The sequence below is a fragment of the Semicossyphus pulcher genome, unplaced genomic scaffold (assembly GCF_022749685.1).
Source record: "Semicossyphus pulcher isolate SPU_LCO1_2020_fin unplaced genomic scaffold, fSemPul1.0.p SCAF_9, whole genome shotgun sequence".
In the NCBI taxonomy this organism is placed as follows: domain Eukaryota; kingdom Metazoa; phylum Chordata; class Actinopteri; order Labriformes; family Labridae; genus Semicossyphus; species Semicossyphus pulcher.
This window is the reverse complement of record NW_027211770.1, coordinates 17,974,990-17,996,510: the sequence shown is the minus strand read 5'-3', so window position 1 is coordinate 17,996,510 and position 21,521 is coordinate 17,974,990. Positions and strand designations below refer to the sequence as shown.

General features: G+C 39.4%; 4 protein-coding genes across 4 annotated transcripts; all 4 read left to right on the top strand.

The window, feature by feature from the left end:
- The first annotated feature begins 3,759 nt into the window (after positions 1-3,759).
- On the top strand, positions 3,760-6,051 carry LOC138584054 (C-reactive protein-like). The gene is made up of 5 exons (XM_069656182.1): positions 3,760-3,840; positions 4,037-4,091; positions 4,762-4,864; positions 4,959-5,256; positions 5,394-6,051. Exons 2-5 carry the CDS (start codon positions 4,037-4,039, stop codon positions 5,610-5,612), a joined length of 675 nt encoding a protein of 224 aa, XP_069512283.1. The 5' UTR covers positions 3,760-3,840; the 3' UTR covers positions 5,613-6,051.
- A 2,533-nt stretch (positions 6,052-8,584) lies between these two features.
- Positions 8,585-10,772, top strand: LOC138584057 (C-reactive protein-like). The gene is made up of 5 exons (XM_069656184.1): positions 8,585-8,633; positions 8,806-8,860; positions 9,559-9,661; positions 9,755-10,052; positions 10,206-10,772. Exons 2-5 carry the CDS (start codon positions 8,806-8,808, stop codon positions 10,422-10,424), a joined length of 675 nt encoding a protein of 224 aa, XP_069512285.1. The 5' UTR covers positions 8,585-8,633; the 3' UTR covers positions 10,425-10,772.
- Positions 10,773-14,616: 3,844 nt separating this feature from the next.
- Positions 14,617-16,864, top strand: LOC138583993 (C-reactive protein-like). The gene is made up of 5 exons (XM_069656093.1): positions 14,617-14,650; positions 14,828-14,882; positions 15,699-15,801; positions 15,896-16,193; positions 16,339-16,864. Exons 2-5 carry the CDS (start codon positions 14,828-14,830, stop codon positions 16,582-16,584), a joined length of 702 nt encoding a protein of 233 aa, XP_069512194.1. The 5' UTR covers positions 14,617-14,650; the 3' UTR covers positions 16,585-16,864.
- A 1,189-nt stretch (positions 16,865-18,053) lies between these two features.
- On the top strand, positions 18,054-21,173 carry LOC138584171 (C-reactive protein-like). The gene is made up of 4 exons (XM_069656346.1): positions 18,054-18,108; positions 19,528-19,630; positions 19,724-20,021; positions 20,958-21,173. Exons 1-4 carry the CDS (start codon positions 18,054-18,056, stop codon positions 21,171-21,173), a joined length of 672 nt encoding a protein of 223 aa, XP_069512447.1.
- Positions 21,174-21,521: the final 348 nt, after the last annotated feature.

The following is a 21,521-nucleotide window of genomic DNA, read 5'->3' as shown; positions in this document are numbered from 1 at the left end:
GCTGCTAAAGCAAAAGAGGCGATCCAGCCAAAATGCTGCCTCACATAAGGATGATGTGTCAGTGATATTCATGTACATGCTAAAAAAAAAATGCAATTATATGATAATCAATCTAGATTGTCTACAGCCCTGATCTCGTAAATTCTTTGTCCTGACATGCCACAAACAGAGAAAATTAGCAGTGGCCGATTTTACAGGAATCAAGAAGCATCATACATAAAGAATCTAGAAAACAACTTACTGGCAGTGATGATGAAGTGTGTAAAACGTATAATCATAAGATCATGACACAATGTGCACAGCAAATTACAGAAATTTAAAGTGTAAACTGTTTGCCTTCTCTGTTTATCTGATACATTGTAAGAGGCCAAGGCATGAAAATATCTACGTAGTGGCTTGTGCAAAACAAAAAGACGGTGGATGAAACAATATGTTGACTAAAAAGCTAAGTGAGGATATCAAAAAGATTTTGTTAACAATATCCTCTCTCTTTGTACGGGACTTGTGATTGACTGTTTTGTAGTGCGCCTCAAAGCTTCAAAGCCTTTTTTCATAAATCACGAATGATGGGTTGGAAACACGGGGAGCGGTGCTTACATGTTTGCTGTTCAGGCTGCAAGAACCGGTAGTTCACATTTTGCTCTATAGTCCTGACATATTTTTGATATAGCACCTACATGTATTGTTATATTTTTGTACTTGCTTTGTAATTTTTACTCATTATATATTTTAAATCACAAAATAAACTTTCTTTTTTTACAGACCAAATGAAGACCAAATTTTAGTTCTGTAACAGTCTCTCTGTTAAATGTTTAAAATGAATTAAAGGACCAACTGTATCTCTTACAGTAAAAGGCCAGCATGCATGAATATTTATTTTTCAATAACCATAAAATCACTACCTGTCACTCAACTTTTAAACAAAACAGAGTGTTGCATAATCATACATAAGTATCCTTCTGGCTCTATTCTAATGACACATTAAGACCATAGACTGTATAAATAATGGACGTAGTCTCAGTGACGTCACCCATTGGTGTCTGAAGAAGCGTTTTGAAGCCTGAATTGCGCCGGCGCTGGGGGTCGCCATATTGTAAATGCCAGAGCCGGCTTATCCAGAGATGGGCAAAGAGGCAGAGCGTGACCGAGCTAAAGCCTATGGCGGAGCTCTAAGGGCGGGCCGCAGGAATCAGCCAGCTACAGCTATGAAGCTAGGCTATATGCTCCTCCTATAAATAATGAATGAGCTAGTTGGACTTTGCCAGGAGGAGATTCTGTTTGTGACGGTGACTGACTGCAGGTGTTTAGTTATGAGACTAAAGAAGTAGCGGACTGGCTGCTCGCTCGCCCGGTGGGTCAGCGGCGAGCCGAAACATAAAATAACCGATCTTTTCTTCTGTAATCTCTCTGGCCGACAATTAAATAAATGTTTGATAAACACTGAACAGGCTAACAAGCCAGCTAAAGCGAGCACAGTATACCTGCTACTTACTGCTAAAAATATTTCAATACAATAACACTAGCATTTAACTTACTGAAAAGCTGGAGCTCAGACTTCTTGCACGGCCATAAAGCTCCATAAATCCTACAGAGAGATTATTTGTCCAAACTTCGAATTAAAAAATCCCCAAAATGCTCCAACAACACAAACAGGTGAAGTTAAGCTCAGTGTCTGTGTGTCTGTGTTGACGTCTAGCAGACAGCCAGCAGGATCCGCCTGTCAATCAAGTGATCGGGCCCCTATGATATAAGGCTTAATATAATCAAAACGGGTGTGTTATAAAAAAATTCACCCCTCGTACAGTTATCCTGAACAATAAAATTAGCCATTTATAACAAAACCGTTTTTTTGTACCAGGCTGTAAACATGTTTATTTCTGCTGTAAAAATTGGCATTTTCCCACCTGCTGTTATTTCTTGTTTTCTGGAGCCAGCCTCAAGTGGCCACTCGAGGAACTGCAGTTTTTTGCACTTCCGCATTGGCTTCATTTTTCAACACCGAAGGTTGCTGCTTGATTAAAACATTAAAAGGGCTGGACTGGTGGTTTTTGCTTAACACCTATAAGTTCTCACTTTAAAGGGTATATTCAGAGCAACAGGAAATCTTTGTGGTTACAAATGCAACACAGCATACAATTTTCAAACCGCAATTTCCAATTTAAACAAGTATCAACATTACCACTCAGTCAACCAATCTTGGTGCAAGCAGGTTTTCCTACAAATGCCAAACAGGTACAAGTGCAAAAACAGACTCTCTCTGAATCAGCCTCCTGATGTCTGAGCTCCTTACCCTATCTCTAAGGCTGAGCCCAGTCACCATTCAGAGGAAACTCATGTGAGCCGCTTGTATCCACGATCTCATTCTTTCAGTTATTACCCATAGGTGAGGGTTGGAACGTTGATAGACTGGTAAATTGGAAGCTTTGCCTTCCGGCTCATCTCCCTCCTCACCACGATGGTCCGGTGGTGCACTGATCTATCTGTCAATCTCAATATCCATTTTACCCTCGCTCGTGACCAAAACCCAGAGAATCTTCACCTCCTTCACTTTAGACAGAGACTCATTCCCAACATGGAGGGAGCAATCCACTTTTGGGTTCAGGAGTTCCTCAAAGTGTTCTTTCCACCGTCTGACCATATCCCCAGGCTGGGTTAGTAGTTCTCCACCCCTACTGAAAACAATTTGAGTCCATCCCTGCTTCCCCCTCCTGAGTAACTTCCAGAACTTCCTTGAAGCCAATCGAAAGTCCTTCTCCATAGCCTCTTTGAACTTCTCTCACACCCAGGTGTTAGCTTCTACAACCACTGAAGCCACAGCCCTTCTGGCCACCCGGTACCTGTCTGCTGCTTCAAGAGACCCTTGGGATAACCAAGTCCGAAAGGCCTCCTTCTTCTGCCTGACGGCTACCTTCACCACTAACTGTACACTAACGGGTTCTTAGGTTGCCGACACAATAAGCACTGATGGCCTTCTTGCCACAACTCCTAGCAGGCGCTTCCACAATGGCTATGAACATCATCCACTCTGATTCCATGTCCCCATGTCTGAAATTCTTCCAGAGGTGGGAGTTGAAGGCCTTGTGGACAGGAGCCTCCGCCAGACATTCCCAGTTTACCTTCACTACACGTGTAGGTTAACCAGGTCTGTCCAGCAGTCTCTCCTGCCATCCGATCCAACTCACCACCAAGTGGTGATTAGTTGACAGCTCTTCTACCCCTTCACCTGAGTGTCCAAGACATTCAGCCGCAGATCTGATGATATGACAAAAAGGTCAAACATTGATCTTTGGCCTAGGGTGTTCTAGTACCAGGTTCACTTATGAATCACCATATGCTCGAACATGGTGTTTGTTATGGCCAATCTATGACGAGCACAGAAGTCCAACAAGACACCACTAGGATTCAGATCGGGCAGGCCGTTCCTTCCAATCCAGGTTTCTCCATCATTGCCCACAAGAGTAAGTACCCCAGTAAAACCATAGAGTCCCTAGGCAGGACTCCACCCAGTGATTCCAAGAAGGCAGCGTACTCCGAACTGCTGTTCATAAGCACAAACCACAGTCAGAGCCTTTCTCTGCGCAACTGCATTTCAAAAATAAAGACTATTTCAACAAAATTAAGAAGCTTCAGTGCTGATTCTGTTGATTCAGCAGAAAGCCCTCTGTATGAAATAACAGGCGTTTACTTTTTAGTTTCCTGAAACCAAAAAAAGTAGAAGTAGATAAAGGAAGGAAACACACAGACACACAATGACCACAGGCAGAAATAAAGAAGAAGTGAGTGTACAAAACTCACTCATCTTTTCATTGCTTCGCACACTGTCCAGGCACAGATTTCAAGGTAAGATTTACAAATATAATACTGCAGAAATTGGATTTAAGTGATTATATCATATATTATTCTCTTGTATTGTTTATTGTAGCCATCCAATCAATAAGAGTAACATTATTTGTATCATTTGGCTCACAGAGTAATAACAGATACTCAAAAGTATCATATTTAGTGAAATACATTGTGTATCTTGTCTTTGTTTTAGATGAAGTTTTTGTCGCTGCTGGTGATGCTGACAGCATGTGCTGCAAGTCCTCAAGGTAAAAATAATCCTTATTTAACAGAGGGAAACCCAAAATTAATTATGAAGTAGCATTCAAACTTTTGAATAAGGAATGTATCTTTAATTAATGTGCATATATCTGATGATGTGTCTGATGTTCACAAACATTTTAAATAAACACAATTGTAAAGAATGGGGGGAAAGGAAAAGGAAAGGAAAAACACAAAAAAGTAACTTCGATGATTGCAGATATGACTTGACACAACCAAAACACTGGTGCAAGTTTCCCTCTCATTCAGGAACCAATGTCTCTATATGCAGAGAGAAATAGCCTACATGTAAATGTATTCAACCAAAGGGGTTCTATTTAATATAAATAGCCTCTCTCTTTGTTTAACATTTGTAGTCTCTTCCTTCACAAAGAATTATGGTTTCTTTTAAGTTTTGAACTATGGAGTTGCCACATGAGCAAAGCTAACATGAATGCCAACAAGTTTAAGAATCTGTGGTTTATAAATGCTCCTTATTTCCTGTATGATGAAGTTGATTACCACAATTTAAATAATGATACTTATTACAATGATGATGAATTATGTTGTTGGTCAACCTTAAGCCTTACGTTACGGGCAAAAATTATAATCTAAGTTAAAAAAAAACGAAAAAAAATAGAACTATTCTGAACATTTTTCTGTCGCTCTCTCTCTCAGATCTGTCAGGTAAAATGTTCACCTTCCCGCAGCAATCCAACAGGGCTCATGTGAGGCTGAATACATCGATACAGGATTTGAGTACTGTAACCGTCTGTCACAGGTACAACTAAATGTTCGACATGCATAAAAGAACCTGATTTAACTCTGACAGGGAATCATGAACATGTATGTTCATGTCTTTCTTTTGTCTACAGGTCTTTTACAGACCTCATGAGGGATCACGCCCTTTTCTCTCTGGCCACACCCTCCAACGTCAATGGCTTCCTGGTTTTTTGGGACGCAGCAAAAAAGGAGATGGAGGCCCATATCAAGGACAGAGCAGCAGAATTTGTAGGGAAGGACTACAAGCTGAACATGTGGCACTCTATTTGTACCACATGGGACTCTACAACTGGAATCGCTCAGCTGTGGTTTGATGGACAACCTTCGATTAGAAAATACACCAGCTCTGGATCAGGCATCCAAGGGACTCCAATAATTATTTTGGGACAGGTATAATATACATTAATTGTCTTTTCAATGAATGAATGCCATTTTTTATCTAATGTGTATTACTGGTGTGTAGGATAAATACAGATATTGCACAATTTAGCTTTTATTTACTGAATCTCAAACCTCTGCATCTACAGGAGCAGGATTCCCATGGTGGGGGGTTTGACCTCAAGCAGTCCTTCTTTGGAATGATGACAGACGTCCACATGTGGGACCACATCCTCTCCCCCTGTGAGATTCACAACTACATGGACAATCTAAACTTCACTCCAGGAAATGCGCTCAACTGGAGGGCGCTGGAGTTTCAGATTTTTGACAGAGTTTTGATAGAAGACCAAATAATGAGCTGTCATTAAACTTGAAACAAATACCAACTATATAAAGAAAGTAAAACATCAATTTTGTTTTACTTTTGCATCTGGAGTAAAGATGGCAATAAAATGCTCAGGTGCCTTAGCAGGGAACTATAGTTAAATGGGTCTGCATATATTATGGGGGATGAGGAGGAAACTGGTGTGTAGGTCAGATAGTATTGAAATGTAGTTCACTGACCTGCTTTTAATATAATCTTAAAATCATAAACAAGCTAATCTTTTAGTTTAGTGCAAGACAAGTGTTTCATTATCTTTGATTGCTTATGTGTTTTGTAATAACGTAGGTTTCCAAAAGAGAAGTAGAGAATGTCACATTCTGTCTGATTTCAACATGACTGACGGTGCTGATAGAAGATACATTAATGAACTGGCACTACACTTTTTTGGATAAACCAATAATGTCTTGCAAAGTCCAAATCACGTTTTCTCTAATTCGATATCAAATGTAAAGGGTATCAGTTGACTAATCAATACGTCGATTCTAATTAATTTCCTTAAGTGGTATTTTGCTTAATCTGTCTCTTTTGTGTTTTGTGTACGAGTCTCTTTCTTGCTCTACTCTAATGATAATTGTTTGTTACATTAAAAGGCCTGGAAGGTGGTTTTTGCTTTTCAACAGTGGGTGAATATCTCATGTTGTAAGGCTGCAGTGGTGCAGCTGTTTGTGCACGTTGCTACAACACTGAAAATAAAAATATCTCCACTCAATGGGGAAGCACTTGGCCGTTTTGTAGTTATTCCTTCTTTTGTGAACGGTAGTCTTACTCCTGTTGGCAGAAGGTTAAAGTTTCTCCATGTTTTATCACTTCTGCCTGAAAATAAATAACACACCATGTTTGTTGAACACGTACATGGACACATAAATTAACATAAAATTTTGAAATTTGATTAAGGTTACTAAGTCATGAGGCTCCAAGAGTTGAAACTTGTTCTTTGCTTACCTATTTTTGTAAAAACCGACGTAGTAAAAGCAAAAATTGAAGAAACAAATAGACAAAAACAGACGCACCGATTATTACAAAACACAATCTTTACAACTGTGTGTCACTTTTTCAAAATGCAAAAGAGTACCAGATTATTGTCAGAGTGGTGATTGACAATAAATTCACAACCTGTCACTCATCTCTTGTAAGGTAATACACAAGTATCCTTCTAACTCTGTTCTAATAATTAATGTAAACATTAAAACGGCTGGACTGGTGGTTTTTGCTTACCACCTATACAAAGTTCTTACTTTATGGGGTACATTCAGAGCAACAGGATATCACTGTGGTTACACATGCAACACAGCATGCAATTTTCAACCAGGAATTTCACATTTAAACAAGTATCAACATTGTACTCTGCTGCCTTATGGGAATAAACACAGCCGCAGTTCACCAATCTTGGTGTAAGTAGGTTTTCCAGGAAACACCAAACAGGTACAAGCGCAAAAAGAATTAAAAAAATCTCATTGTGAATGCACTCGTCCTGAGGCAACAAAAGAAGACCTACAACTCTAACTCTAAAGGCCCTTAATGCTGTCAAGTTTTGCTTATTTAGGTAAATGAGGTTTTCTGGGCATTTTTCCCACAGGCCAACTTCTCTTCATCTTCCTGGAGTTACTCACAATAATGTTCATTTGCATTGCAAAATAAAAAGACTTTCAACACGACAAACACCCTTGTAAAAAGTGCAAACATGTCCTCAGTGTCAGCTGTGTTTTGTCGCTGCGCTCACAGAGATCTCAGTTGAAAATAGTTCAACGTTTGGAACACCGCCATGCCAATCAAAATCAAGAAGGGGCGGGACTTACGATAGCAACTTTGTCAAAAACAGTGGTGAAGGAGAAGCTAATCCTTTCTTTTTTCGAGGATGTAATTTCCAGGTCTAGAGCTGCTGCTAATAAAAGCCAATAAAAGCAAATATGAAGCATATAGATCAATGTAAAGCAGACTTAACGGTCACTACCAAGGGAAGCAGAAGTGCCGCGAGACAACTAGCAACCTAGCAACAGTAAGCGCCGGTGTGAAGCACTCTGAAATCAAGGTTTGGGGACACAGTCCCTTAAAGCATATGTTCAAACCATTGACTGTATAAAGATGGACGAAATTACAGCTCCCCAATAGTAAAGCCAACACATCTCCAACGCCCCCTGCTGACTTGCTGCAGTATAGGTCATAAAGCCCACCTCCTCCATGTTAACAGTTCAGACATTAATCAAACTATTAAATCAAAATACATGTCAAACCAAACATGGTTTCTGTCATTTTAGCTACATAAAGACCAGATTTCAGTTCTCTTACTGTCTCGAAATGTATAAAATGAATTAAAGAATCAACTGTATCTCTCACTGTGAAAGGGCTGCATGCTCAAATAATTATTTTCAATCACTAAAAGATCCTTGACAGACCTCCACAGAGATCACATTTTTTTTCTCTCTGCCCACTCACAATGACTTGTTGAGCTCCCGGCATGCTATGAATGATGAGATGAAGACGTTCAGCAGAAGCATTGGTGTATGATTAAGAGATCAGGACTACAACTAAACCTTAACCACTCTTTAATACCTTTGATAAGGACATTTGCCAGGTCTTGATCAAAAGTCAATGAAACAACAAGTGCTAGATAATAAAAAACAGTAACAGGAAACACCAAACAGGTACAAGCGCAAAAAGAGACTATCTCTGAGGCAGACAAAAGAAGACCTACAACTCTAACTTAGAAAACAGAAAGGCCCTTAATGCTGTCAAATTCTGCTTATATGGGTAAATGAGGTTTTCTGGGCATTTTTCCCACAGGCCAACTTCTCTTCATCTTCCTGGAGTTGCTCACAATAATGTTCATTTGCATTGCTAATAAAGACTATTTCAACACGACAAACACCCCTCGTCGCTGATTCAGCAGAAAGCCCAACCAAAAAAAAGTAGAAGTAGATAAAGGAAGGAAACGCACAGACACACGATGCACAAACCCCACAATCCTTTTCACTGTTGCGCACATTGTCCAGGCACAGATTTCAAGGTAAGATATACAAATGAAAAGAAAAATAATTTTAAGAGATTGATGCAGATCAAAGTAAAATTGTTTTAACTATTTGACACACAGATTATGAATAGAAACCTAATAGAAAGCATTGTATTCAATGGAACAAAGACATGAAGTATTTTCATTGTGTGTCTCGTCTTTGTTTTAGATGAAGTTTTTGTTGCTGCTGGTGATGCTGACAGCATGTGCTGCAAGTCCTCAAGGTAAAAATAATCCTTATTTAACAGAGGGGAAACCCAAAATTAGTGTGTTGAAAGTTTGTATGTGTTCTTTTAATTTACTCTCAAACTTACTTTTCTGTCATTGAATTACAAAACACTTTGACTTTTTTGAAACATTGTGAATTCAAACTTTTGAACAAGAAATGTATCTTATCTTAAATCAAATATGTACATATATCTGATTTGACTGATCAAACATGTTGATTAAACAAAGTTATAAGGAACCAAGGCAAGTAAAAAGGAAAGGGGAAAAAAGATACATCGATGATGTGTAATTCCAGACATGACTTGACACAACCAAAACAGTGATGCTCATTCATTCAGGAACCAAGTACTCTACTTGCAGAGGGAAATAGCTCATAAATAAAGTTGTTCAACAAATAGATACTAAAGTACTTTATTTGACATATAGTGTCTCTTTTTAAGATTTGTAGTCGACATCTTTTCTTCCACAAAGATTTAAGTTTTCTTAGAGCGAAGTTGCAATTTACACATTATAGAAATCTAAAGCAGCGGCGGCAATAATGTATGTAGCGGAAACACTGGATAATTATTCTAATAATGGTAAATTATGTTTTGATCAACCTTGAGTCTTGAATTATAATCTAAGCTAAAAAAAAACAAAAAAACAAAACAAATAGAAAACATTTTTAAAAAATGTATCTCGCCCTCTCTCTCAGATCTGTCAGGTAAAATGTTCACCTTCCCACAGCCAACCAGCAGAGCGTATGTGAGGCTGACTACATCGACACATGATTTGAGTACTGTAACCGTCTGTCACAGGTACAACCAAATGTAAAACATGCTTAAAATAAGCTGATTTATCTCTGACTGGGAAAAGTATAATGCATGATCATGTCTTGCTTATGTCTTCAGGTCTTTTACAGACCTCACAAGGGATCACGTCCTTTTCTCACTAGCCACGCCCTCTAATGACAATGCCTTCCTGGTTTTTTGGGACGCAGCAAAAAAGGAGATGGAGGTCCATGTCAAGGACAGAGCAGCAGAATTTGTAGGGAAGGACTACAAGCTGAACATGTGGCACTCTTTTTGTACCACATGGGACTCTACAACTGGACTCGCTCAGCTGTGGCTTGATGGACAACCTTCGGTTAGAAAATTCACCAGCTCTGGATCAGGCATAGGAGGGCCTCTTATCATTCTTTTGGGACAGGTACAGTTGAATCTACAAGTATTGTCTGAAATTGTTTTAGTATATGCGATCTTTTGATTTAATGTACAGTATATCTCTAACGATAGCTTTCAATACAAATATTGTACAGAGGAAATTGTATTTACTGAATCTCAAACCTCTGCATGTCTACAGGAGCAGGATTCCCATGGTGGGGGGTTTGACGTCAACCAGTCCTTCGTTGGAATGACGACAGATGTCCACATGTGGGACCACATCCTCTCCCCCTGTGAGATTCATAAATACATGGATAGTCTAAACTTCACTCCAGGAAATGTGCTGAACTGGAGGGCGCTGGAGTTTCAGATTTTTGACAGAGTTTTGATAGAAGACCAAATAATGAGCTGTCATTAAACTTGAAACAAATACCAACTATTTTGAGAAAGTAAAACATCAACTTTGTTTTTCTTTTGCATCTAGAGTAAAAATAACGGGGAGGTGCTTAAGCAGGGAACAATAATGAAATAGTTAAATGAGCATGCATATATAATGTGTTAGCTTAACAAATCAAGCTCATCTTTTAGTTTAGTGCAAGAAAAGCTTTCCTTTATCTTTGATTACTTATTTCTTAAGCAATAATGTATGGTATACAATAATGGTTTCCAATAGAAGGAGAAGTGCAGAACTCTAATTTCAACATGATTGACAGGCTGCTGATAGTAGTTCAATAAATCAACTGGCAATAAACTTCTTTGGATAAACTATCAATGTCCAAATCATGTTTTCTTTAATTATATGTCACATATAACAGGTATCACTTTTGCTAAAGTGGTATTTTATCCCTCTTGTCTGTGTAGCCCTCCTGAAACTACCCTTATTTGTGCTTATAATAACCACAATACACCTGACAACTCTATGATACTGATTAGCACTGGAGATGAGTTGGTAAGGTCTACTATTATCTTGGATATGCATATAACTGATCAAAAATAAATACACTGAACAAAAATATAAACGCAACACTTTAGTTTTTGCTCCCATTTTTCATGAGCTGAACTCAAAGATCTAAGACTTTTTCTATGTACACAAAAGGCCTATTTCTCTCAAATATTGCTCACAAATTTGTCTAAATCTGTGTTAGTGAACACATCTCCTTCGCATAGAGTTGATCAGGTTGTTGATTGTGGCCTGTGGGATGTTGGTCCACTCCTCTTCAATGGCTGTGCCAAGTTGCTGGATATTGGCAGGAACTGGAACACGCTGTCGTATACGCCGATCCAGAGCATCCCAAACATGCTCAATGGGTGACGTGTCCGGTGAGTATGCTGGCCGTGCAAGAAGTGGGATGTTTTCAGCTTCCAGGAATTGTGTACAGATCCTTGCAACATGGGGCCGTGCATTATCATGCTGCAACATTAGGTGATGGTCGTGGATGAATGACACAACAATGGGCCTCAGGATCTCGTCACGGTATCTTTGTGCATTCAAAATGCCATCAATTAAATGCACCTGTGTTCGTCGTCCATAACATACGCCTGCCCATACCATAACCCCACCGCCACCATGGGCCACTCGATTCACAACGTTGACATCAGCAAACCGCTCACCCACACGACGCCTTACACTTTATCTGCCATCTGCCCTGTACAGTGAAAACCGGGATTCATCCATGAAGAGAACACCTCTCCAAGGTGCCAGACGCCATCGAATGTGAGCATTTGCCCACTCAAGTCGGTTACGACGACTAACTGCAGTCAGGTCGGGACCCCTATGAGGACGACGAGCATGCACATGAGCTTCCCTGAGATAGTTTGTGCAGAAATTCTTTGGTTATGCAAACCGATTGTTGCAGCAGCTGTCTGGGTGGCTGGTCTCAGATGATCTTGGAGGTGAAGATGCTGGATGTGGAGGTCCTGGGCTGGTGTGGTTACACGTGGTCTGCGGTTGTGAGGCCGGTTGGATGTACTGCCAAATTCTCTGAAACGCCTTTGGGTAGAGAAATGAACTTTGAATTCTGGTGGACATTCCTGCAGGCCTTTTATTGTGGCTGGCCTAAGGCACACCTGTGCAATAATCATGCTGTCTAATCAGCATCTTGATATGGCACACCTGTGAGGTGGATGGATTATCTGGGCATAGGAGAAGTGCTCACTAACACAGATTTATACAAATTTGTGAACAATATTTGAGAGAAATAGGTCTTTTGTGTACATAGAAAGTGTTGCGTTCATATTTTTTGTGCAGTGTATGATATCTCTGCTGAGAGTGCAGAGAGGCCAAGCTTATAATTTTAGCTAGACTGTTGATGTGAGCAAAAGAAAAGTCCCATGCAATGTGTTATAACCACACTATAACCCCCCCCCCCCCCCCTTATGCACAGTAAACATCAACAAAGAAAGTACTAAACCAGTATAGTATAAAGTAAAACCAAGAAAAGAAAAGAAATAAGCACTGATACCCGGGATTTTATAAACTCAGTCTATTGGTACAATACGTCGGCGTGTATGTTGGGGCTCAAATGAATCCTTTCTTTAATGTTTGTCAGTACTCACGGTTCCTTTAACATTCAGAGGTTGTAACCAGTTCAAACCTCAGGTCCTGCGCCGTTGACTTTGGTGTGATGGGAAACACTCCTGCGGCCTGTGAGCGTGTACAGCTAGCCGTCTTCTACCCTGCAGAGGCGAGTCCAGAGCACTTCACAGCACCGTCAGTGGCGGGGCGGCAGGTCCGAAGCAAACTATTTAAAATTCACCAATAAACTGTCTTTTTATCTTGACTAAAATGTTCATATGATTATACTTTCAGGCAAGGTCTATACTTACTCAGAAGCTCGGTACAGAAATATGTTTCCTTCCACACACACACAGCTTTCCCCTTATGATAGCGACTGCATCGCTAATTAGCGATAGCTCATAACGTGGTCACAGTTAGCACTAACAATGTGACATTTTACTGACCAAACAAGGAATCCAAACAACTCACTCTCAACGTACTACAAACAAAAAAACGTTCTTGTCAATATAAGACTTAAGTAACCGAACTTAAACTTTGTTGACTTAACAGACAGAGTTTCCCTTTCTCCTGTTCCTCTTGCTTTCTCCGCTCCTGCTCCGTCCCACCCCTTTACCTGATAGGTTCGGAGAACACGTAAGTGGCTGGCTCTCCCTCCATGAGTGACACCTGTCCAAACCAGTAAAACAACTCTTAGCAGTGCATGGCAGGTTCAAAGACAGCTCAAAATTAACGGCTATTACAGATACGTCACATCTATTATTTGTTACTGATATTATGGGACAATATTATGAAGCATACAGTTTGGAACTGGTTTTACACAAGACTAAACGTTTTAACGCCATAAGTGCATATAAGGCAAATGTAAACAAAGAGTATATTGGCAGATTTTAACAGGGTACTAGATCTGTTTTATGCATCAGCCTCTTCCTTGCTCCACTTTAATGATATTTTTTGGTTACATTAAAGGGCTGAAAGGTGGTTTTTGCTACCCAACAGTGGGTGAATATCTAACAGCACATGGTAGCTATAATTAATGCAGATTCACATCAATGTCAGGTTTCATAACACATGTAACATGTTGATGTGTGAGGTGTGTGCCACCAGCTTACCGCACTCACCTGTCTTTTGGTTCGGCTTCCCCAGCCCGATCCCCTGGTCCAGTAGACTCTCTTGGCTCTAAGCCTGAAGATTACTGTACTGTGTCATGACCTGCCTGTTTGCTCCTGTACCTGCCACAGCTATAGTAAAGGTCTAAACTCAACTCATTACAGTTGTTGATTGTGTGAATATTATCTAAATAAACAAAGAAGATATTAACAGATGATATTGATGAATTGATAAATCTGGTCCACGTGAGCAGCCTGTCTGCATGAGGAAGTGAGATAAGGTATCACTGTGCCTGGAGTCTCCCTGATACAGATTTAATGTTCATCCTGTTTTAGTCAAACCACAAATTTGGAACTGCTTGTGAAGAAGGCCAACTCTGCATTGCTCTTTCGCCATGTTCGCGGGTCTGAATGGGGCCCAGTTGCTAATTTGAACCACTCCCACATTCACCTATACGCTGTGATTGGCTCAGGGAACCACAACAGCGCCCCTCCCGAAAACGTCCCGTGCAAAGCAAAGCAGGATAGATGCAGAGGGAAGGGTCTCACAAGGGTCTGCACACACACTCACCAACACACATGTATAGAGGCCCATAAGTGATGATTTATATCATATTATATTTGTAAAAGTCAATATTTTATTTTTCTATTAAAATCCTACTTATTATACCTTTAAGCTAATGACTCCAATGAGGAAGCAACAAGTAGGAAGTCAAGAGAAGTAAACAAGTCAATGACAGGCATTGAGGAAGAAGTGAGTGTATAAACCTCATAATAATGTTCATATGCATTACAAAATAAAGACTATTGCAACATGACAAACAACATTGAGTATTGATTCCAAGAATTCAGCAGAAGGCTCTCTCTGTGAAACAACCGGGTTTTCAGGTCCCTGAAACCAAAACAATGTAGGAGGAAGTAAAAACAAAACAATGATGACAGGCATTAAGGAAGAAGTGAGTGTATATAACCCAGAACCCTTTTCACTGCGGCACACACCATCCAGGCACAGATTTCAAGGTAAGATCTACAACAAATGATCATATCATACTGTGTATTCAACTCTTGGATTGTTTATTGTAGCCATCCAATCGATAAGAGGAGAATTATTTGTATCATTTGGCTCACAGAGTAATAACAGATACTCAAAAGTGTCGTATTTAGTGAAATACATTGTGTATCTTGTCTTTGTTTTAGATGAAGTTTTTGTTGCTGCTGGTGATGCTGACAGCATGTGCTGCAAGTCCTCAAGGTAAAAACAATCCTTATTTAACAGAGGGAAACCCAAAATTAATTATGAAGTAGCATTCAAGTGTAAAAAGTTTGTATTCGTCTTTCTGAATTCATCCTCAAACTTTCTCCTCTCATTTAATACTCTTAAAGGTTTAAGAAAAATACATTTTTCTGAAATTATAATAACAATACAAACACTTTTTTTCCCCCAATATTGTAAATTCAATATTTTGAATAAGGAATGTATCTTTAATTAATGTGCATATATCTGATGATGTGTCTGATGTTCACAAACATTTTAAATAAACACAATTGTAAAGAATGGGGGGAAAGGAAAAGGAAAGGAAAAACACAAAAAAGTAACTTCGATGATTGCGGATATGACTTGACACAACCAAAACACTGGTGCAAGTTTCCCTCTCATTCAGGAACCAATGTCTCTATATGCAGAGAGAAATAGCCTACATGTAAATGTATTCAACCAAAGGGGTTTTATTTAATATAAATAGCCTCTCTCTTTGTTTAACATTTGTAGTCTCTTCCTTCACAAAGCATTATGGTTTCTTTTAAGTTTTGAACTATGGAGTTGCCACATGAGCAAAGCTAACATGAATGCCAACAAGTTTAAGAATCTGTGGTTTATAAATGCTCCTTATTTCCTGTATGATGAAGTTGATTACCGCAATTTAAATAATGATAATTATTACAATGATGATGAATTATGTTGTTGGTCAACCTTAAGACTTACGCTACGGGCAAAAATTATAATCTAAGTTAAAAAAAATAAAAATAAAAATAAATAATCTGAACATTTTTCTGTCGCCCTCTCTCTCAGATCTGTCAGGTAAAATGTTCACCTTCCCACAGGAAACCAACAGGGCTCATGTGAGGCTGAATACATCAGTAGAGGATTTGAGTACTGTAACCGTCTGTCACAGGTACAACTAAATGTGCAGCATGCATAAAAGAACCTGATTTAACTCTGACAGGGAATCATGAACATTTATGTTCATGTCTTGCTTTTGTCTACAGGTCTTTTACAGACCTCATGAGGGATCATGTCCTTTTCTCTCTGGCCACACCCTCTGATCTCAATGGCTTCCTGACTTTTTGGGATGAAGACACAAAGGAGATGGAGGTCCATGTCAAGGACAGAGCAGCAGAATTTGTAGGGAATGACTACAAGCTGAACACGTGGCACTCTGTTTGTACCACATGGGACTCTGCCACTGGACTCGTTCAGCTGTGGTTTGATGAACAGCCTTCGGTTAGAAAATTCACCAGCTCTGGATCAGGCATCCTAGAGACTCCAATAATTATTTTGGGACAGGTACTATTATATATTAATTGTCTTTTACTGAATGCTGTATATGCCTTTTCCAACATTTAATGTGTGTTTCTGGTGTAAAAGATTAAATACAGATATTGCACGATTTAGCTTTTATGTACTAAATCTGAAACCTCTGCATCTACAGGAGCAGGATTCCTATGGTGGGGGGTTTGACGCCGAGCAGTCCTTCGTCGGGATGATGACAGACGTCCACATGTGGAACTACATCCTCTCCCCCTGCGAGATTCACAACTACATGGATGGTCTAAACTTCACTCCAGGAAATGTGCTGAACTGGAGGGCGCTGGAGTTTCAGATTTCTGGCAGAGTTCTGATAGAAGACAAAATAATGAGCTGTCATGAAACTTTAAATGAATACCAACTACACTGAGAAAGTAAAACATCCACTTTGTTAAAATTTTACATCTTGATTAAAAATGACGGGGGGTGCTTAAGCAGGGAACAATAATTAAATAGTTAAATGAGCATGCATATATAATGTGTTAGCTTAACAAATCAAGCTCATCTTTTAGTTTAGTGCAAGAAAAGCTTTCCTTTATCTTCGATTACTTATTTCTTCAGCAATATGTATGGTATATAGTAATGGTTTCCAACATGATTGACAGGCTGCTGATAATAGTTCAATAAATCAATGTCTTGCAAAGTCCAAATCATGTTTCCTCTAATTCCATGTCACATGTAACGGGTTTCACTTAACCATGTCAACATTTCGGCGTGAGTCAATTCTAATTTGCTAAAGTGGTGTTTTGTAGATCCCTCTCTTGCTTATAACAACCATAATACACCTGACAACTCCATGATACTGATAAGCATGGGAGACGAGTTGGTAAGAGGTCAACTATTATCTTGGATATGCATATAACAACAACTGATCTTATCTACATATTAAATAGAGGCCAAGTTCTGTCTAAACAAGCAAAACGACTCTTAGCAGTGCATGACAGGTGCAAAGACTGCTCAAAAGTAACAGCTATTAACAGAACCCCAGAGTGGCCATGGAATACAAACAAAATAAAAAGATTGATTAGATTAACCGATGATATTGACGGTCTGAAAGGCAAAACGGATGGATAAATCTGGTCCACGTGAGCAGCCCGTCCGCATGAGGAAGTGAGATAAGGTATCACCGTGTCTGGAGTCTCGTGTCCTGACACAGATTTAATGTTTACCTGATAACTGCTCTTGAAGAAAAGTTATTATAGTTCATCCTGTTTAAGTCAAACCACAAATGTGGAACTGCTTGTGGCACTGAAAAGTCAGGGGGGTCACCGGAGTTAAAGGATGAATGCTTGTTTAAGATTTTCTGTCCAAGGGAAGATCAGATATTTCTTAGAAATGTGACATTAGCAAGTTTTAAAAACATCAAGCTGTATTGTGACTGAGTAGATTTTTCTCCTTATATCTATTTTACTTTCATATTCTAACTGAGTTACATGTGACCGTGTTGTAAACTGATTTTGTTTGTTCATTATCTGCATTGATTAAGCGGCTCTATCTTGGTATGTGCAATACACCTCATAAGACAGGTCTAATAGCCCCCAGTTGTCCTTGTACTTTTACAAATTACTGGGACATCAAGCCATAAATTGAGCAAATGACTACAATGAGGAAGCAGATAAAGTATAAAACCCACAGCCACAGACACTGTTGTACACAACATTCTGACACAAGATTCAAGGTAAGACGAAGGCATGATATGTACATTGTAAAATAACATGACTGTATCATATACAAACATTTCTTTTTTAATTTGCAGCTTACTACACGGTGAAACTATAAGTAACACTGTGGCATTTGATTTGTATTCTTATTTTTTTGCTGTTTATGTCTTCATGTTAGATGGCGTGGTTTCTTCTACTGGTGATGCTGACGGTCTGTGCTGCCGCTTCTCAAGGTAAGAAAGATCATCCTCTAATGTTAACTCTAAGGCATGCAAAAAAATACTAATTAATTAGAAAGAAAGATATATGCAATTATCTTTGTAATCCATATTTTGAATTACACAAAATATAATTAAACAGCACCTTAATTATACATGACAATTATTTTTGTCTATTTGCAACAAGTAGGCAGTAAAGACAAGTAAACAAGTATAAAGTCAGGAAACAGGGAAAAGGGCATTAAAGTTGTAATCTCGAAGATCTCAGTTTTGTTCTCTTTGGCGGCACCTATGGCGATACTCTTGATTTTCCTCGCTGACGGTCGCTTTCCTTTTTAAACTGTTTGCCTTCATCTGATATATTTAGACGTGTTTCTAAGTATCAATGTATTTAAGATGTTAGAAACAGCTCTCAGTGTAAAATTGTCACATAAACACCATCTTTAACTTGGATCTTAATAATAAAACATACAATAGGGGTTCCATTTACAATGAGGAGTTTAAAGGTATAGTCTTGAAGATTTTAATTTCGTTCTCTATGGCGGCACCTTTGGTGTTGAACGGTAATTACAGGAGCACACTTCCCAATTTAAGCAGACATCCACATTTCGCTCCTTTTGTTACGGTCTTGATTTTCCTCGCTGCCGGTCATTTTCCTTTTCAGACTGTTTGCCTTCATCTGAGCGTCGAATTTGTTTCTTTTTCTTTGGATTTTCACTTATTTTTGAAGTTGTATCTGTAGTCATCGATCTTTTCTTTGTGTGTTTAGCCATAATAGATTACTGTTAACTTGCAACACTTGCAGAGACCGGAAAAGCAGCCACTTAGCTCCGCCTACCCTCTCTGGCAGACCAACCACTGCTGGGTGATGGAAAACGCGTCACTAACTGGGCGCCACTTGTGATTTTTTTTGCAAAAGTCGCCACAGACACCCAGTCTGTAATACTGCAAATGCAAAGGCTTTCAAAGGCCCAATCATCACTGTGTTACCTCATTCGGCGATAGATAGTGACTTCTTCGAATTATTATTTTAGATAATGGCAGATATCAAAACAAGAAATCAAAGGACAAACACACTGAATGCAGTGAACAGGGAGGAGGCGTCAGCTTTGATGCATTTTCTATGAGAAGTGTCTAATCATTCGCCTGAACATGGCGTGGCAGACAGAAGCTATGGGGAGGTAGTGTAGAGGGCAAAGTTCAGCACTAAACTGAAGGCAGGGAAAATAAAACCTGACCTACATTACAAATGTGAGTGAATGTATTTTGCAGTTTGCTATATTAGCTATCAGTGGTGTGACTCGACAGATGGAAACTGAACATATCTCAAAGCTGCTACCACAATCAATGAATCTAATGATAGGATTTTTTATTGTATTACTTTGTTGATTTTGTCATTTACTCATCGTATTCTGATTCCTCTCTTTGTCTAAGATCTGTCAGGTAAAATGTTCACCTTCCCACAAGAGACCAACACAGCTCATGTTAGGATGTCTACATCAAGAGAGGATTTGAGGGCCGTGTCCGTCTGTCTAAGGTATTGTTGAATATGCAGAATTATTAAAACAGCTTCCCTTATCTGTGACAACTGAAATCATGATGAATAACAATGTGTTTGTAATTTCCACAGAACCTTTACGGACCAGAGTAGAGATCATGCCCTTTTCTCTTTAGCCACACCCAGTAAGACCAACGACTTCTTGATTTACAGAGGTGTTGCAAATAATGAGATTCACATGTTAGTCAGGAATAATTTTATAGCTTTTAAAGGGCTGGATTTTAAGCCCAACACGTGGCACTCAATTTGTTCCACGTGGGACTCTGTGTCCGGCCTGGTGCAAGTTTGGTTGGATGGAAAGCCCTCAAGCAGAAGGTACATCACCTCAGGATCGAGCATCAACGGGCCAATCGTCATTGTTTTTGGACAGGTATACTTTTTCAACATTATGGGAAATATACTAATGTCTGCACCCTTAATTTGTAGCTAGAGTCAGCAGTCTGTTAGCTTAGCTTCACACAAAGACTGGAAACACAAGACGGCACCATATTCTGACTTTTTCTTAGCCAGGAGTGATTTCCTGAAGTCTCTGCTGGTTGGCGACTGTTGCTGGCCAAGAAATACGGTGTGTCCAAAACCGCATAATATCATACTATCGTACTATCATACTAATCATACTAACCGTGATAAAAATTGAGTATGTCATGCGTTCCCATCTCCTAGTATGCAATTTTGTGTATGCGAGAAATGCCCGGAAGTATACTAGATCGGCCCGGATATTTGATTATGAGACGGGAGCTCACTGGTTGTACTCAACCGCCCCAAAATGCATTGCGGCTATTCAGCTTCTACTATGGCGGAGATGGACCGGAGATCAGACCGGACATACGTAAATGATTAAGTTACGTGATACGGAGAAGACGGCTCTGAGTATGATGCCAACGGCATCCTTATAGTCAGGTTAGTAGGCAGTATGCAGTACATACTGTGACTATGTAGTAGGCAGTACGTTAGTATGCGGTTTCGGACACAGCATTTGTCCCTAGCATCAGTCCTGCATATCAGCAAATTTTGGTTTTGTTTTTTCTTCCAGGCTTTGTGCATTGCTGACAGACTTCTAGCTCCAGCTGAATATTCAGGGCAATCCATCGATTTCTGATAATCTTTTAACTCTTAGCAGGAGAGACAATAAATCACATCACAGGATAATTGTGCCATCCTTTATTGAAAATGATGGCACAATTATCCTGCAAATTCTCAGGAGACATTTTTTTTTTCTCCAATCAAATCCTGCTAATGCTAATATGCTAATTCAACGTGTGTTTGCAGTTATTTCCCAACTCTTTAACCTCTGCATTGTCCACAGGACCAGGACACCCATGGTGGGGGGTTTGACATCAAACAGTCGTTCGTTGGCATGATGTCTGACGTCCACATGTGGAACTACATCCTCTCCCCCTGTCAAATCCAGAGCTACACACAAGAGCTGTACTTCACTGCAGGGAACGTGCTCAACTGGAGGGCACTGTCCTTCCAGACCAATGGAAGAGTTCTGATAGAAAATAAACAAGACTGTAACTAACCTTTCAAAATAAAACATTGTCTTGCAAAGTCAAAAAACAAGTTAAAAAAAACATGATTTTCTAGTTTCTATTCATTTGTTATGGTTAGTGTTACTATAATCTTTTGCTTTTGTTGTATAGTAATGTGTTTCTCTCAAAGAAATTCTTGACTTGCTGTTGCACAATAGTTCTTTATTTTACATAAATAGTAATACACACTGAGTGTAATTTGTACATAAGATGAATGATAGTAGCTTGTGACTGCTGTATGTGTTCACTTTTATTTACTTCGCCTGCTGTATTCTTCAGTGTAGTTTTCTACCAATGTTTTAATTTAGCCTCTAAAGCTCATCATCGCTTCATCTGTA

Coding starts and splice junctions, on each gene's coding strand:
- LOC138584054 (XM_069656182.1), top strand. CDS start 4,037: ATGAAGTTTTTGTCGCTGCTGGTGATGCTGACAGCATGTGCTGCAAGT. Junction 4,092..4,761: donor ATGTGCTGCAAGTCCTCAAG/GTAAAAATAATC, acceptor TCTCTCTCTCAG/ATCTGTCAGGTAAAATGTTC. Junction 4,865..4,958: donor ACTGTAACCGTCTGTCACAG/GTACAACTAAAT, acceptor TTTTGTCTACAG/GTCTTTTACAGACCTCATGA.
- LOC138584057 (XM_069656184.1), top strand. CDS start 8,806: ATGAAGTTTTTGTTGCTGCTGGTGATGCTGACAGCATGTGCTGCAAGT. Junction 8,861..9,558: donor ATGTGCTGCAAGTCCTCAAG/GTAAAAATAATC, acceptor CCTCTCTCTCAG/ATCTGTCAGGTAAAATGTTC. Junction 9,662..9,754: donor ACTGTAACCGTCTGTCACAG/GTACAACCAAAT, acceptor TTATGTCTTCAG/GTCTTTTACAGACCTCACAA.
- LOC138583993 (XM_069656093.1), top strand. CDS start 14,828: ATGAAGTTTTTGTTGCTGCTGGTGATGCTGACAGCATGTGCTGCAAGT. Junction 14,883..15,698: donor ATGTGCTGCAAGTCCTCAAG/GTAAAAACAATC, acceptor CCTCTCTCTCAG/ATCTGTCAGGTAAAATGTTC. Junction 16,194..16,338: donor CAATAATTATTTTGGGACAG/GTACTATTATAT, acceptor CTGCATCTACAG/GAGCAGGATTCCTATGGTGG.
- LOC138584171 (XM_069656346.1), top strand. CDS start 18,054: ATGGCGTGGTTTCTTCTACTGGTGATGCTGACGGTCTGTGCTGCCGCT. Junction 18,109..19,527: donor CTGTGCTGCCGCTTCTCAAG/GTAAGAAAGATC, acceptor TCTTTGTCTAAG/ATCTGTCAGGTAAAATGTTC. Junction 20,022..20,957: donor TCGTCATTGTTTTTGGACAG/GTATACTTTTTC, acceptor CATTGTCCACAG/GACCAGGACACCCATGGTGG.